We start from the raw sequence: 15,985 nt of genomic DNA, 5'->3' as shown, positions 1-15,985 counted from the left end.
CATGGGAGGAGGAGATCAGGGAACTAGAGAGAAGGAAGTCTTGTGAGGAGCGGAGGGTGCGTTTTGGGTGGTATTTGGATATTAGGTCGGTGATGTAGTTTGGGGCAGAATTATGGACGGCTTTGTGTGTCAGTGTTAGCAGTTTGAATTTGATCCGTTGGGCAAACGGAAGCCAGTGGAGGGATTGGCAGAGGGGGTGGCGGATACGGAGCAGTTGGTGAGGTGGATGAGTCTGGCCGCCATATTCAGGGTCGACTGAAGTAGGGATAGCCTGTGGTGAGGCAGGCCAGTGAGGGGGGAGTTGCAGTAATCGAGTTGTGATATGATGAGGGAGTGGATGAGTTGCTTAGTAGTTTCTGGGGTTAGGAATGGGCGTATTTTGGAGACGTTGCGGAGGTGGAGCCTGCATGAGTTTGTTAGCGATTGGATTTGGGGCTGGAAGGACAGATTGGAGTCTAGTATGACACCAAGTACTCTGGCTTGCGGGGGGGCTTGATGGTGGCATGGTTGGATGTGATGGAGAAGTCAGTGGGGGTGCATGGACTGGGGGGAAGACTAAGAGCTTGGTTTTGGAGAGGTTCAGTTTAACCCCTTGACGCCGACGTAACACAAATATGCGGCCTCACAGACCTGGGCTTTTTTCCGTGGGGCCGCATATTTGCGTACCTGTCTTTGTGCTGGGAGCGCGCCGCTCGGCGCGCTCCCAGCACCAAGACTGCGGTGTCACTGAGAGCCCCGGGTCCCGTTCTAACGATCGGGACCCGGGACTCCCAAATCCGGGTCACGTGATCGCTGTGATAGCCTCTGATTGGCTATCACAGTGATCAATCACTGTGCAGCCCGGCCCCCTTGTTTTCTCTCTCTCTATGAATGGAGAAGAGAGATACATTGTATCTCTCGAACTCCTGACACAGAGAGAGAAAAAAAAGTTTGTAAAAAAAAAAAAAAAGATAAATAAATATTAAAAAATAAAAGAAAAAAATAAAGAAAAATACCTAGATCAAGGTTTGATCTAGTTCAGTACCAGGGTTAGTGTTTGGGTCAAGGTCAGGGTCAAAGGTCAGGGTCAAAGGTCAGGGTCAAGGGCAAAGGTCAGGGTCAAAGGTCAGGATTAAAACAAAAATTGGTATCAGTGTCAGTTAGTGTTAATGTCAATGTCAGTGACAGTGTGTTTTATATTAAAAAAAAAGACAAAAACAAAATGCGCACTGTTGTTTCTGGACTGTACTACGGGTACAAACAACAAATAACATACACATATATGGTATCGCTGCGATCGTCAAGAACTGGAGAATGTATTTTGAGTTGTTCTTTGGTGGTAGGTTATGGTCGTAACAAGAAACACACAGTTAAATTTAAAAAAATGATTTTTTTTTACTATTTTGGCCCAGTTTTCCTTTAATAATAAAAAAAAAATTAGGAGCTATCCATGACCATTTACCACCAAATGAAAGCCCAATTTGTCCTGAAAAAAACAAGGTATAATCCACCTGGATGTACAAAGTAGTTGTGACGATATGTACGGTTTTACTAACACGTCAACGTTGCAGAATTGTGCTTAGGCATTTAGATTTGTTTTACCCTTAGGTGTGAAGGGGTTAAGGAAGTGGAGCAACATCCAATCTGATATGTCATTCAGAAGGCTGGTGATTCGGGCGAAGACTGAAGGGGTGAGGTGGGGGGTTGAGAGATAGATTTGCGTGTCGTCGGCATAGAGGTGGTAGTTGAAGCCGTGAAGCCGTATCAGTTGGCCAAGGGAGGAGGTGTAGATGGAGAAGAGAAGGGGCCCGAGGACAGAGCCTTGAGGGACTCCAACAGAGAGGGGGAGTGAGGGGGAGGTGGTAGTGTTATAGGTAACATTGAAGAAGCGTTGTGATAGGTAGGATGAGAGCCAGGAGAGAGCGGAGTCTCTGAGGCCGAGGGAGTGTAGTTTCTTGAGGAGGAGGGGGTAGTCGACTGTGTCGAACGCCGCGGAGAGGTCGAGGAGTAGGAGCACTGAGTAGTGGCCATTAGCTTTGGCAGTTAGCAGGTCATTTGTGAGTTTGAGTAGGGCGGTTTCAGTGAAGTGTAGGGGACGGAAGCCGGACTGTAGGGGGACAAGGAGGTTGTTGTCATTGAGGTGGGAACTTAGGCGAGTATAGACTAAGAGCTCAGGGAGTTTGGATGTAAATAGCAGCAGGGAAATGGGTCTAAGATTGTTCGGGTCGGTGGGGTCCAGGGAGCACTTTTTAAGTATGGGAGTGATGTGTGCGTGCTTTATATCAGAGTCTCTGTGCTTTTCTATGCAATGCAGACAGATCATGGACTAGCACTGGGTGCAGTTATGTTTTCAGGAAGCCATGTACAGTACCCTGTGACCACTCCCACCAGCCATGATTTGTCTGCATTGCATAGAGAGGCAAAGAGACTCACTGATGATGACGTTGGGTATAATCAGTCAGTCTGGAGGAGTAGGAGATCCTGGGCAGGCTGCATTTGCATGCAGACCACAATAGATAATGTTCACAAGTGATTCTAAGCCTCCATGATTGAAGAACTGAAATCTACTAAATGAAAGGGGTGGGCCAGGGAAGGAAAGGGTAGATGATAGGGAAGGAAAGGGTTAGATGCATCCAGCATCAGCCAGCGAAAGCTGCAAGGCGCTCACAGTGTGCAGTGAAATCAAAGTAAGCTATGCATGACAGCAATCTGTATACAGCAAATGGAAAGAAATGCCCGTAGCGAAAGAAAGAAGAAATAGCGCAGGGCATACATGACTAGGCCCAGAGTGGGGGAAGGAAGAGCAGAAAGGGTTAAGGTAGCTCCAGGAGGATTTTGTTATTGTTAGTGGGGGGTAGCTGATTGGTAGAGGTTGGTGTAGGTGGGGTTTTTGCTGCACCTTAGGATGGGAGGTTCTGTGAGGGGGAGTCAGTTAGCTGGACGGCAAGAGTGTGAGCTTCCCTCCCGCCCTCCCTGTTTGGGTGAGTTTTGGGTCCCTCCAGGTAGAGGGGGGGATTATGTTGGTTCATGGGCGGTTGTTGGTCTTTGGAGGCGGTTCTTATTTGGAAGGTAAACAACAATGGTGTGGGACCCATCCGTGGTATGGGATGCCCGGGGACATTCCCAGTTAACCAAGGTTTAACTGGAAGGTGGTGGTGCTGCACTGCGGACGGTATGGTTGTCTCTGAGCTGGTTGGTTGCGGCTGGAGGCCTAGTGTATATGGTTGTCCGCAGGTGCATTTCGGATCGTTTTGGGGTGCCTTCGAAGACCAACAACAATTCTGTGGGTTTCTGTTATAAGGAATGGTTGGTGGCGGTTGTTGGTCTTTGGAGGCGGTTCTTATTTGGAAGGTAAACAACAATGGTGTGGGACCCATCCGTGGTATGGGATGCCCGGGGACATTCCCAGTTAACCAAGGTTTAACTGGAAGGTGGTGGTGCTGCACTGCGGACGGTATGGTTGTCTCCGAGCTGGTTGGTTGCGGCTGGAGGCCTAGTGTATATGGTTGTCCGCAGGTGCATTTCGGATCGTTTTGGGGTGCCTTCGAAGACCAACAACAATTATGTGGGTTTCTGTTATAAGGAATGGTTGGTGTATTGTAACTTGAGTTGTTAATAAAAGGCCATGTTGGCCATTTACTCCAAAATTGGTGTTATGTCTTTTGTTAGTATAATTGGTTAAGGGGAAGGGGGTTGGTGCGGAACGGTAATGGTGGTAATAGGGAAGTGGACGAGCCTATCTCTGGTGCAATAGTCATGCATCTGCTGTAGGCAGGGAACCGAGGAAGAATGGATGGAAGAGTAGAACAGGAATGGAAAGCCACCACCATAATATCGAATAAAAAGTTCTTACTTGCTGGGATGCTCAGCCTTTTAAATCAATCATCCTAAAGCAGGCATGTCCAAAGTCCGGCCCGCGGGCCATTTACGGCCCGGGGGTCGGTTTAATACGGCCCTCCAACAGCCCTCCCTGCTCTGTGTAATGTGGCCCTCCCATGGCCCTCCCTTCTATGGCAGACAGTCTTCTGCTTGAGAGCAGAGGGCAGTGCGCATGCCTGACTGCGGTGCGTTCTCCCTGGTCTGTGTAAATGCGGCTGTCGCACTGCCCTCCCTTCTGTGGCAGACAGTCTTCTGCTTGAGAGCAGTGCGCATGTGTGACTGCGCCACGCTGGGAGCGACAGAGGGCGGTGACGTCAGGGCCGGGCTTCCAGCGTGAAGTGTGTTTCTCTTCCCCTCCCGGCTGCCGAGCAGAGACTTCAGCTCCAGCTACCTTTTTCACCCTTCACATTAGTGCAGGTAAGTTTTTTTTAATTTATTTTCAATACATTGTGAAAACTCAGCTGTCAGTTGATCTTAATGTTATGAAATGAAAAATATGTCGTTTGCAATTAACTTGGCATAAAATAATTTATTTGCATTTAATTGTAATGGTTCAAAGAATGTTCGGAAAAATGTTCGGCCCTCCACCATGTTCACTTCATCCAATCTGGCCCTCTTTGAAAAAAGTTTGGACACCCCTGTCCTAAAGGCTTAGCTTCTAGTTTAACAGAGCAAATGAATATGGAATCTAAGGCTAAGGCTGCACAGCAGTCATGCTATGTGGCCACACAGCCGCCATATGTGGTTCAATGCTAAGAAAATGTTTTATTAAAACTCAGGCTTTAGGGCCCATTCACACCAGAATGCTGTGCGGGAAACCCATGTTCTGTAGGAGTTTCCCACACCACGTTCACAACGTATTGCAGTGGCAGTCTGCAGCAGGTGTCTTAATGACACCTCAAATGCAGAAGTGCACAAGATTCTGAGTAAGCCAGCTTTAGTAAATAAACCCCACTGTCAGTAATGCAGGCCATAGACGGTTCGTTTATCAGACGATTTTTCATCGCTCTGTAATCCAATGTTGCCACCAATGATTTCGAAAACCGGCCATGTTTCACGAATTTTCCAGCATGACCGATAAACGAAATGAGGAGAAACCGCGAAAATTCGCCCACTAACAGTGCGAAAATCAGCCGATTATTCTTTCGGACAAAAAAAACGAACCGTCTATGGCCTGCATTAGCGTCAGATTGTCTGCTGCACCATCACACCCCACAATGCACTAATAAGTTGCTGATCGCCACCATTACTAGTATAAAAAAAAAAAAATTGCAGTATCTATCCCATAGTTTGTAGACGCTATAACTTTCACAATCAATCAATATACACTTATTGGGATTTTTGGACCAAAGACATGTAGCAGAATACATTTTGGCCTAAATTTATAAAGAAATGTGTTTATTTTATTGGATATGTTTAATAACAGAAAATAAAAAAATATTAGGGTTTTTTAATATTTTTAATAAAAAATATTTTTTAATATTTTTATAAAAAATATAAAATACAGTGGTGATCAAATACTGTCAAAAGAAAGCTCTATTTGTGGGGAAAAAAAATTCATGTGGGTACAAAATTGCATGTCTGTGCAATTGCCAGCTTGTAGACGCTATAAACCAATCAATATACACTTATTGGGATTTTTTTACCAAAGATATGTAGCAGAATATATCTTGGCAAAAGTTATGAAGTAATTAGATTTTTTTTGTATTGGATATGTTTTATAACAGAAAATATTGTTGTTTTTTTTTTCAAAATGTCTGTATTTTTTCATTTATATAATAAAAATAAAAAACCCAGTGGTGATCAAATACCACCAAAAAGAAAGTCCTATTTGTGGGAAAAAATCATATTATATAAATTTAATTTGGGTACAGCGTTGCATGACCGTGAAATTGCCAGTTAAAAGTAGTGCAATGCTGAGCAGCAAAAAAAACATGGTTAAATCTTAAACAATAATTCCAGGTGTAGCACTACCCCCTTAGGCTGGCTAATGAATTTGGGTCCTGTACAGCCAGTTATTTAGCATTTTTCACACAAGCTTTCATCTGGAGACAGAAACCAGTCCTTGAGTGTTGGTTTTGGTATTTTATTGAGCGAATTAGAACTTGGATAGGGTAAGGGGTGTATAGGATGCCCAAGGGAACGGATATCTGAGGACAACTTCCTGAACTATTCAGGAACTATTCAGCCAGCACTCCTAGTTCTACCACCCCAGACCCTAGATCACAGATGTCAAATTGGCGGCCCTCCAGCTGTTGACAAACTACAAGTCCCATGGGACACTGCAAGTCTGACAGTTACAAGCATGACTCTCAGAGAGGCAGAGGCATCATGGGACTTGTAGTTTCACAACAGCTGGAGGGCTGCCAGTTTGACACCCCTGCCCTAGATGAACTGCTCTTCACCCAGCAATCTAGAGACTTCCTTCCTGAGCAGGGGATCTGGCTCCTGTTTCCCCTTGTAAGATGCACAGTTACTAGCAGGGGGCTAACCTGGTTTCCCACCAGTGTGCTCCTTCCCCTATCTGCCCAGGGGATGCAGGTTTACTCACTGAGATCCTCTCCTGTATCACTTGCAGAATGGCTGCTACTACCAGGCCTCAGCTGGGCTGCTCCTTCCCTGCCATACAGGTGGCTCCCTCAGGGGGCCAGTAAGTCCTGAGTTTTCCTCCTTTCGAGCTCCAGGCTCCCAGGCAGGCCCCATCCCACTAGGCTTCCTGGCAGCCTTCCTCCTTCAGCCTCACATCTTCCGGTTTCTTACTCCTCTCCCACCACTATACTGCTGCTACTGAGCAGGCTCCTGCACGTTTAAGGGAGTCCAGCCCCTTGCAAAACCTCCTGTTGGGGATTGGCTGAGGTCCCTGAAGAGTTTAGCCAGCCACTTCTCAGATCCACCTACTGCCTCCAAGGCCCTTCTCTGAAAGCCTCAGAGCAGAGGGAAATTCCAGAGGGGCTGGCCTGCAGAGACTCTCAGTCCTGACCAGAATTTGACCCCACAGGCTATTATACCTGAGCTGTTAACCAGCTCCTAACTAACCATTAGGGTCTACCTCCCCCTAGCTAAACTAGGAGGGTTCTATACAGGCATGGTATATTTTTCCATAGTTACTTTGTTCCATTGTACATACATACCTGGCCAATGCCCCTGGAAGCTGGAAATCCCTGAAATAGACACCACTACTCCGGAGATCTACGCTAGCTCCTGGGTCCTGATGCCTTGTGAACATAGCTATTCAGCACAGGCACCATCCAGTGAGCACCTTGCATTTTCTCAGTGAATGCAAAGTGTTCTCTGATTGGAGGTGGTGGATAGGCAGGGATGGTGATGTTCTGTCTCCATCGGAAGCCTGTGTGACAATGCAGGAGAATGATTGGGAAACATGGACAGAGCGTTGTCACTCTGTCACAGGAAGTGCCTGACCAGGAACCTTCATACAATGGAAGAGGCAGATTAAAAACAACTTTCAAAAGAAAAGGTAACATGGTAACACTTATAGGACATTATAGTAGGCTGGTTTCCATACACTTCTAGGACAGTTGTCATTTTAGCTAATAACATGTTGGAAAAAAAAAGAAGAACAAAAAGTGTAGACAAGCTCGAGGTCTCCATTCCTGTTGGGTTTTAAAGTGTTACTAAACCCACAACAGTAAAATCAGTCTGTATATGCAATAAAGCATGCTTGTTATACTCACTGTAGAACCTAAGGGTAATCCTCCACATTGTGTAAAAAAACTGTTTGATCCTGACTTCTCTGATCCTCCCCTTCTTCCAATGTCCCCCTCTTATCTCCTGAGAAGACATATCGTGTGGAGTCACTCTGCGCATGCTTAGTTTGGTGTGTATGGTGGGGGGAATGCATGTGATCAGCACAGGGCCAATCAGCCCTGTCCAGACAGAGGTCAGGGGTTCTGCATTCTCCTAGAGCAAAATGAAAATTCCTCCTAAAATCTATAACCAGTGCTCTGCCGGACACTGTGTGACAATATGTGATGCCATCTCCCACCTTGTCCAATTAGAGAATGGCTTCCTATTATTCAGGGAATACAATACATTCTATCAATGGCACTCATTCTGAGCATCTGAACAACTGTGTTCACTAAGCAGCAGGGCAGCCGCTTGCCTCGGGACCCGGAAGCAAGTGGAGATCACTGGAGTAGTGGTGTCTACTTCAGTGATTTCCAGCTTCCAAGGGTATCAGCCAGGTATGGTGTATAGTTTAGTATAGTATAGTCTCTTAAAGCGGTATTAAACCCAGAACCAACAATGTAATATATTGCAGCTTACCAATCATTAGATGTGGTGGCTGTATTAGTTTTCTTTAGTTTTTTTTGTCCTCTGTTTTCACCTGGTGACCTGGTCAGTAACACACCTCCTGTATTTGAGTGCATCCACTCTGGATGAAGGTGCACAGGAGGTACATTAAATAGCAGCATTGTCAGTCGGGGGGATTGGAGTTTTAGATGGACCAGCAGATTTTAATACACTAACAAATTGAAGCCAAACTCCAAGTAATACCTTATACGCAGACACGGCCAAAAGTTTTTTTCCATTTGGGAGAAAATTATGTAAAACCTAAAAGCAGATCTTTGTAAGCACACCTGCTAGTTTTATATGGATTGTCTCATCCATGTAACTGCAAGAGAGTTTGTTTTTTTGAAAAGCTACAGACTTACTGGCCAGATCACCAGATAAAAATAGAAGAAAGAAAGCCTAAAATAGAACACTAATGCAACCATGACATCTAAGACTTGGAAAGCTGCAATATAATAAATGTTTGCTTTTTGGGATTAAAGTGTTACTAAACCCACAACAGTAAATCAGTCTGTATATGCAGTAAAGCATGCTTGTTATACTCACTGTGGAACCTAAGGGGTTAATCCTCTCCATTGTGTAAAAAGGCTATTTGATCCTGACTTCTCTGATCTTCCCCTTCTTCCAATGTCCCCCTCTTATCTCCTGATAAGATATATCATGCAGAGTCACTCTGCACATTTTCAGCTTGGTGTGTATTGCTAGAGAGTTTTTTTGGGGGAGGAAAGTGCATGTGAGCAGCACAGGGCCAATCAGCATGCTTGTTATACTCACTGTGGAACCCAAGGGGTTAATCCTCTGCATTGTGTAAAAAGAATGTTTGATTCTGTCTTCTCTGATTCTTCCCTTCTTCCACAGTCCCCAGTCCATCTGCTGATAGAACAGAGCCTTGGGGGCAAGCTACACATGTGCAGTTTGGTATGTATTGGTAGAAAGGTTTTTTTTTTCTTGGGAGAGTGCATGTGATCAGCACAGGACCAACCAAAACTGTCCACACAGAGTGTCGGGAGATATGCAGCCTCATTGGGCAATCAGGGGCGAATGAAAACTCCTCCCACAAGCTTTAACCAGTGCTCAGCTGGACACTGATAGAAATCACAAGACTGCTGTAACTGCTGATGAGAAAAGGTATTAAGCAGTTTATATTACTAAAATAATTGCATTTCCATGTTGTGTGTACTGTGGCAGACCAGATATAGTGAATGCAGGGTCCGAGGAGACCAGATATAGTGAATGCGGGGTCTTGGGTTTAGTAACAGTTTGATATCACTTTCAGTGACATTTTATAGTATTCCCCTTGCCTCCACTCCAACAGCTACATAAAAAGTTATGTACGGGGGTGAAGGGAGGAACCGAGGTTCTGGGTCAGCATAGAGAATAATTAAACACTGCCAGTGAATAAGAGAGCAAGGGAGGGGGCACATTACAAGTGAATTAAAATCAAAAATCTTACAAACGATTATACATTAGGTAAGGTTAAGCAGAAGGTAAGCATACTCAATGTTTTTGTGCTTTTACCTGCAAGTTTTAGGTCAGTGACAGGTTCTCTTTATTCACTTAAAACAGAGTTCCACTCACCCTGTCGAAAAATAAAAGTGAGCAGCTACAAAAACTGTAGCTGCTGACTTTTAAAAATCAGACACTCACCTGTCCCACGGTCCCACAGTGTGTCCCCCGCAGCTCGTTTCAACGGCCATCCTGTATTCCAGGAGGCAGCATCTTCAGTGTGGGCACCCTGCTGTGATAGCTTGCGGCTTCACAGCCGGGAACCCACTGCACATGTGCGCTTCATGAATGGTCCTGTAGTCTTCTGGGACCTGTCACGTGTCCCAAAAGACTACAGGGAGACTACTAGGCGTTCGGACCGGAAGCGGGAGTGGGTATCTGTCAACCCCCGCCCCCCAAAGGTGCCAATCCTTAATGGGGAGCAGTCCTTAAAGCAGAACTTCCCCTTTTGGGTGGAGCTCCGCTTTAAGCTTTGGAAGGTTTTACCCCCTTCATGAGAAGGGCATTGTTTTGCTATTTCACACTGCATAATTTAACTGGCAATTGCGCCGCCATACAATGCTGTACCCAAGTAAAATTTCTATCATTTTTTTCGCACAAATAGAGCTTTCTTTTGGTGGTATTTTATCATCACTGGGCTTTTTGTTTTTTATTATATAAACCAAAAAAGATCCACATTTTTGGAAAAAAAACACTATATTTTTACTTTCTGCTATAAAACATATCCAATAAAAATGTAAAAAAAAAATCAAATTTCTTTATAAATTTATGCCAAAATATATTCTGATACTTGTCGTTAGTAAAAAAAAAAATCCCAATAAGCGTATATTGATTGGTTAATTATAGTGCCTACAAACTATGGTATATACAGCGGGTAAATTAAGTATTGAACACGTCACCATTTTTCTCAGTAAATATACTTCTAAAGGTGCTATTGACATGAAATTTTCAGCACATATCGGAAACAACCCATGCAATCCATACATACAAAGAAACCTAAACAAATACGTTCAGAAATTATGTTATGTGTAATAAAATGAAATGACACAGGGAAAAAAGTATTGAAAATGCTAACTGAAATTATTTAATAGTTGGTACAAAATCCTTTGTTGGTAATGACAGCTGCAAGTCGCCTCCAGTATGGAGAAACTAGTCACATGTATTGCTCAGGTGTGATTTTGGCCCATTCCTCCACACAGTCTTCAAATCTTAAAAGTTCCTTGGGCCTCTTCGATGAAATCTGATCTCTAGTTCTTTCCATAGATTTTCTATTGGATTCAAGTCAGGTGATTGGCTGGGCCATTCTAGCAGCTTTATTTTCTTTCTTTGAAACCAGTTGAGAGTTTCCTTGGCTTTGTGTTTGAGATCATTGTCTTGCTGAAATGTCCACCCTCGTTTAATCTTCAACATCCTGGTAGATGGAAGCAAATTTTTATCAAGAATGTCTTGGTACATTTTTCCATTCATCCTTCCTTCAATAACATGAAGTTTGCTAGTACTGTATGCTGAAAAACAGCTCTACATCATAATGTTCCCACCTCCATGCTTCACAGTTGGTATGGTGTTTTTGGGGTGATGTGCAGTTTCCTTTGACCTCCAAACATGGTGTGTATTATGGCATCGAAAGAGTTCCATTTTGGTGTCATCTGACCAGACTATATTCTCCCAGTATTTCACAGGCTTGTCTAAATGTTGTTCAGCAAACTTTAAACGAGCTTCAACATGCTTTTTCTTTAGCAATGAAGTCTTGCATGGTAAGCATGCATACAGGCCATGGCAGTTGAGTGCATTACTTATTGTTTTCTTTGAAACAATTGTACCTGCTGATTCCAGGTCTTTCTGAAGCTTTCCACAAGTGGTCTTTGGTACTTGGACAACTCTTCTGAGAATTCATTTCACTCCTGTCTCAGAAATCTTGCAAGGAGCACCTGGTCATGGCCGATTTATGGTGAAATGATGTTCTTTCCACTTCTGGATTATGCCCCCAACAGTGCTCACTGGAACATTCAGTATGTTTTGCAACAATAAAGCTGTGAAGGTCTTGAGAGAGCTCTTTGCTTTTACCCATCATGAGATTTTTTTTTTGTGTGACAACTTGGTAATGAGAAACCTTTCAATAGACCATCAGTTGAGATTGAACCAGCTGATATTAATTTACACTGACAAAGGGCAGGATTGCTTTCTAATTACTGATAGATTTCAGCTGGTGTCTTGGCTTTCCATACCTTTTTACACTTCCCTTTCTTCATGTGTTCAATACTTTTTCCCTGTATCATTCCATTTAATTACACATAACTTAATTTCTGAATTCATTTGTTTTGGTTTCTTTGTATGTATGGATTGCATGGGTTGTTACCAACATGTGGTGAAATGTCAATAGCACCTTTATAAATATATTTACCTAGAAAAATGGTGACGGGTTCAATACTTTTTTTATGCGATGTATACTTTTTTTTTTATACTACTAACGGCAGTGATCAGAGACTTTTTGAGGGACTGTAAAAGTGCGGATGGCAATCTGACACTAACTGACACTGGGTGGGAACTGCCTAACTGACACGGACATCTCCAGTGACACTAATATAGTGATCAGTGATATTACCATACACTGTCACTGTAATAATGGCCCTGGCTGGGAAAGGGTTAACACCTAGGGGCAATCAAATGGTTAACTGTGAACCTAGCAAGTGTAATGAATGTAATATATGCTGCTTTTACTAAGAGATGTGACTGTTTTATCCCCCTGCTCAGTGTGCAGAGCCCTGTGTTCTTAGTAAACACAGGCCTCTGTAATGTAATTCGCTAAGCAGATCAGCAGGTCCTGGTCATAAATCATTGTCCGGGACCTGCTGATTGATTTGTGCTGTACCAAATGATAGCACAGATGTAGTGGGGGCATGTGCGCACCCCCTACCTGTAAAAGTTGGATCACATACATGTACATGATCCAGTGCAGTGCGGTCACCGCAGTATATACAGTTGTGTTCAAAATAATAGCAGTGTGCTGAAAAAAGTAAATAAAGCTCAAAATCCTTCTAATAGCTTTTATTTCCATACACACAAATGCATTGGGAACACTACACATTCTATTCCAAATCAAAACATGAAGAAAAATAGATCAAATTTGTGTTGTTCCTCTAAAAAAATTGAAGAAAAATGAATATTAGACTGTTCAAAAAAATAGCAGTGTTTGTATTCTTCTTTACAAACTTAAACATTCACTATATAAACTGAAAAATGTTTGAAGATTTTGCTTTCCTTTGAATCACTTAATGAATATTTGGTTGTATAAGCACTGTTTCTGAGAACTGCTGTACATCTGTGTTGCATGGAGTCACCCAACTTCTGGCACCTGTGATCAGGTATTCCAGCCCAGGATGATTGGACTACATTCCACAGTTCTTCTCTATTTCTTGGTTTTGCCTCAGAAACTGCATTTTTGATGTCACCCCACAAGTTTTCTATTGGATTAAGATCCGGGGATTGGGCTGGCCACTCCATAACGTCAATCTTGTTGGTCTGGAACCAAGATGTTGCACATTTACTGGTGTGTTTGGGGTCGTTGTCTTGTTGGAACACCCATTTCAAGGGCATTTCCTCTTCAGCATAAGGCAGCATGACCTCTTCAAGTATTCTGATGTATTCAAACTGATCCATGATCCCTAGTATGCAATAAATAGGCCCAACACCGTAGTGTGAGAAACATGCCCATATCATGATGCTTGCGCCACCATGCTTCACGGTCTTCATGGTGTACTGTGGCTTGAATTCAGTGTTTGGGGGTCGTCTGACAAACTGTCTCCGGCCACTAGACCCAAAAAGAACAATCTTACTTTCATCAGTCCACAAAATGTTGCACCATTTCTCTTTAGGCCAGTCAATGTGCTCTTTGGCAAATTGTAACCTCTTCAGCACATGTCTTTTTTTCAACAGTGGGACTTTGCGGGGGCTTCTTGCAGATAGCTTGGCTTCACATAGGCATCTTCTAATTGTAACAGTCCTCACAGGGAACTTTAGACCTTCTTTGATCTTCCTGGAGCTGATTGTTGGCTGAGTCCTTGCCATTTTGGCTATTCTTCTATCCATTCGAATGTAGTTTTTCGCTTTCTTCCACGTCTTTCAGGTTTTGGTTGCCGTTTTAAAGCATTTGCGATCATTTTAGCTGAGCAGCCTATCATTTTCTGCACTTCTTTATATGTTTTCCCCTCTCCAATCAACTTTTTAATCAAGGTACGCTGTTCTTCTGAACAATGTCTGGAACGACCCATTTTCCTCAGAATTTCGGACAGAAATGCACTGTAACCAGCATGTACAACATTTGTTGCCTTCCTTCCTTAAATAAGGGCAATAATTGCCACCTGTTTTTCAAAGAATGAATGACCTCACTAATAGAACTCCACACTGCTATTATTTTGAACATGCCCCTTTCAATTGGTGATTCAATTACACAGAATCAGCAGCATGCATGTCATGACTGTTGGGTCTGTTGGATTTCTATTACTCTACTACACCTGCTAGTAATTTATTTGCCATGTAGAAATATCATTTCTACCAAAAACAGTGATTGATCAGGTTAGTGATGTCTGACTGCTATTATTTTGAACACAACTGCATACATGGGACGGTTTGGTAGTGGTTAAAACCCTTATACTCACCTTTGGATGGCCATACACAGATCAAATTTCAGTCGGTTCCTGATAAAATAGGAAAAAATTTGCTGATTGGGTGGACTGTCAGCTGCCTCCTTTCCGATATCCCTTGATTGAAAAAAATCATAGGAGCTGGGTGGATATTTGTTGGCCAAACACTGCCAACTTCCAAACAGATGCAACAGCTGTTCAGGTATTTGACAGCTGGTAAGGCCGGGTGTCCAAATACTATATCCGCAGTGGGAGATACAACCATCCATCCACGCTATCTAGAGGATGGAGTAATCTGTTAGATGTATAAATCTCAGAACTGGATGGTCAAAGATACAATTCCTTTGGCAGATTAAACAACCATCTTATATGCATTTTATCTGTGCATTGAGCTGTTTTCCCGGAGTTCAGCTTCAACCAAACTGGCCCCAATAATGGCATTCCCACACATTAGGCAGTACCTTACCTTGCTGGCTTCATCTTCAAAAACAGACTGGTGGACGTTGCAGGCAAAGAGCGAGTTGGGAAGGTCATTGAAGTCTGTGATGCCCTGAAAATCTTCTTCAGTAAGGTACCCGGACAGGTCCGCACATCTATGTATGGGGCAGAATATCAGAAGGTCCCCGCCCCCGACCACACAGGTAAAAAAACTTGCATCCCTCATCCTGGTGAAGTACAGGTCTTCCCTCATCCTACATAAAGAACAAAATAGAATTGACCTATCACAAAATGCAATGGAAAGATAAAGAAGATGGCAGATGAAATAGTGGAACTCTGAAATATAGTAAGGGATGTTAAATACTGGAAGTTTCCCTTCACTTCTATAATCGTAGATTAACATTCTCAAGCATGGTTCCCTGTGCTCAAGCAACATTAAAGAGGAATTCCAGGTATGGCAATTGTTACATGGTCACATTGGTTCTGTAGATACCTCTACTCCAGGGATCTCCACTAGCTTCTGGTTCCCATATTGAGCGGCTGCCACGCTGCATTGTGAACACAGGAGGTCACCTGCTTTGCTCAAGCACCATTCAGAGAACATTTTGCATTTTCTCAAAAGGATGCAAAGCATTCTCTGATTGGATGAGGTGAAGAGCCAAGGAGGTGACATCACGATCTCTACCTTGTCCAAACAAAAGAACATTTTGCATTCATTGAGAAAATGCTAGGTGTCCTCTAAATGGCACCCTGTGTTCAGTGAGTAGCTGCTCAGCATAGGACCTGGAAGCTAGTGGCAACCACTGGAGTAGCGGTGCCTACTGCAAAGATTTCCAGCTTCCACGGGGATACCACAGTCTGGTGTAGCCCATACAAACTTACATTGGTCCTAGCTGGTTACCTAGGACACACACATACACACTTCTAGTTCTGAGACTGCACGGTTGACGTCAGGGAAGCAATCAGCATGTTTTGCAATCATGTGATCACAATGACAGCAATCACGGCGGTCACATGAGGTTTGTTTACAAACAAACCATCCATTTCCTCTTAAGCATTATATGTCCTTAAATCCACACTCATGGATAATACTACATTTTTACAAATCCACCCTCCCTTCAACCCATCCTGACAATCTTTTTTTACCCCCTTGCCTTGTGAAGTTAGCAATACCTACCTATGTCTTCTGTCCAGGTTCCTTACTAGTGGTCTTTAACCACTAGCTGACCGCC

General features: G+C 43.5%; 1 protein-coding gene across 2 annotated transcripts in view; it reads right to left on the bottom strand.

The window, feature by feature from the left end:
* The window catches only part of RCAN2 (regulator of calcineurin 2), a 258,378-nt gene that overhangs the window by 181,153 nt on the left and 61,240 nt on the right, over nt 1-15,985 (bottom strand). For both annotated transcript variants that reach the window (XM_089685907.1, XM_089685906.1), the window contains exon 2: nt 14,782-15,007. In XM_089685907.1, coding sequence (XP_089542033.1) covers nt 14,782-15,006 — 225 coding nt within the window. In that variant the 5' untranslated portion in view covers nt 15,007. The remainder of the gene's footprint in view (nt 1-14,781; nt 15,008-15,985) is intronic.

This window comes from Staurois parvus, unplaced genomic scaffold (genome assembly GCF_062004578.1).
Source record: "Staurois parvus isolate SC_StPar_1 unplaced genomic scaffold, SC_StPar_1.0 ptg000388l, whole genome shotgun sequence".
NCBI classification, from domain to species: domain Eukaryota; kingdom Metazoa; phylum Chordata; class Amphibia; order Anura; family Ranidae; genus Staurois; species Staurois parvus.
Note: the sequence above shows the minus strand (reverse complement) of the source record. Positions and strands in the feature narration are given on the sequence as shown.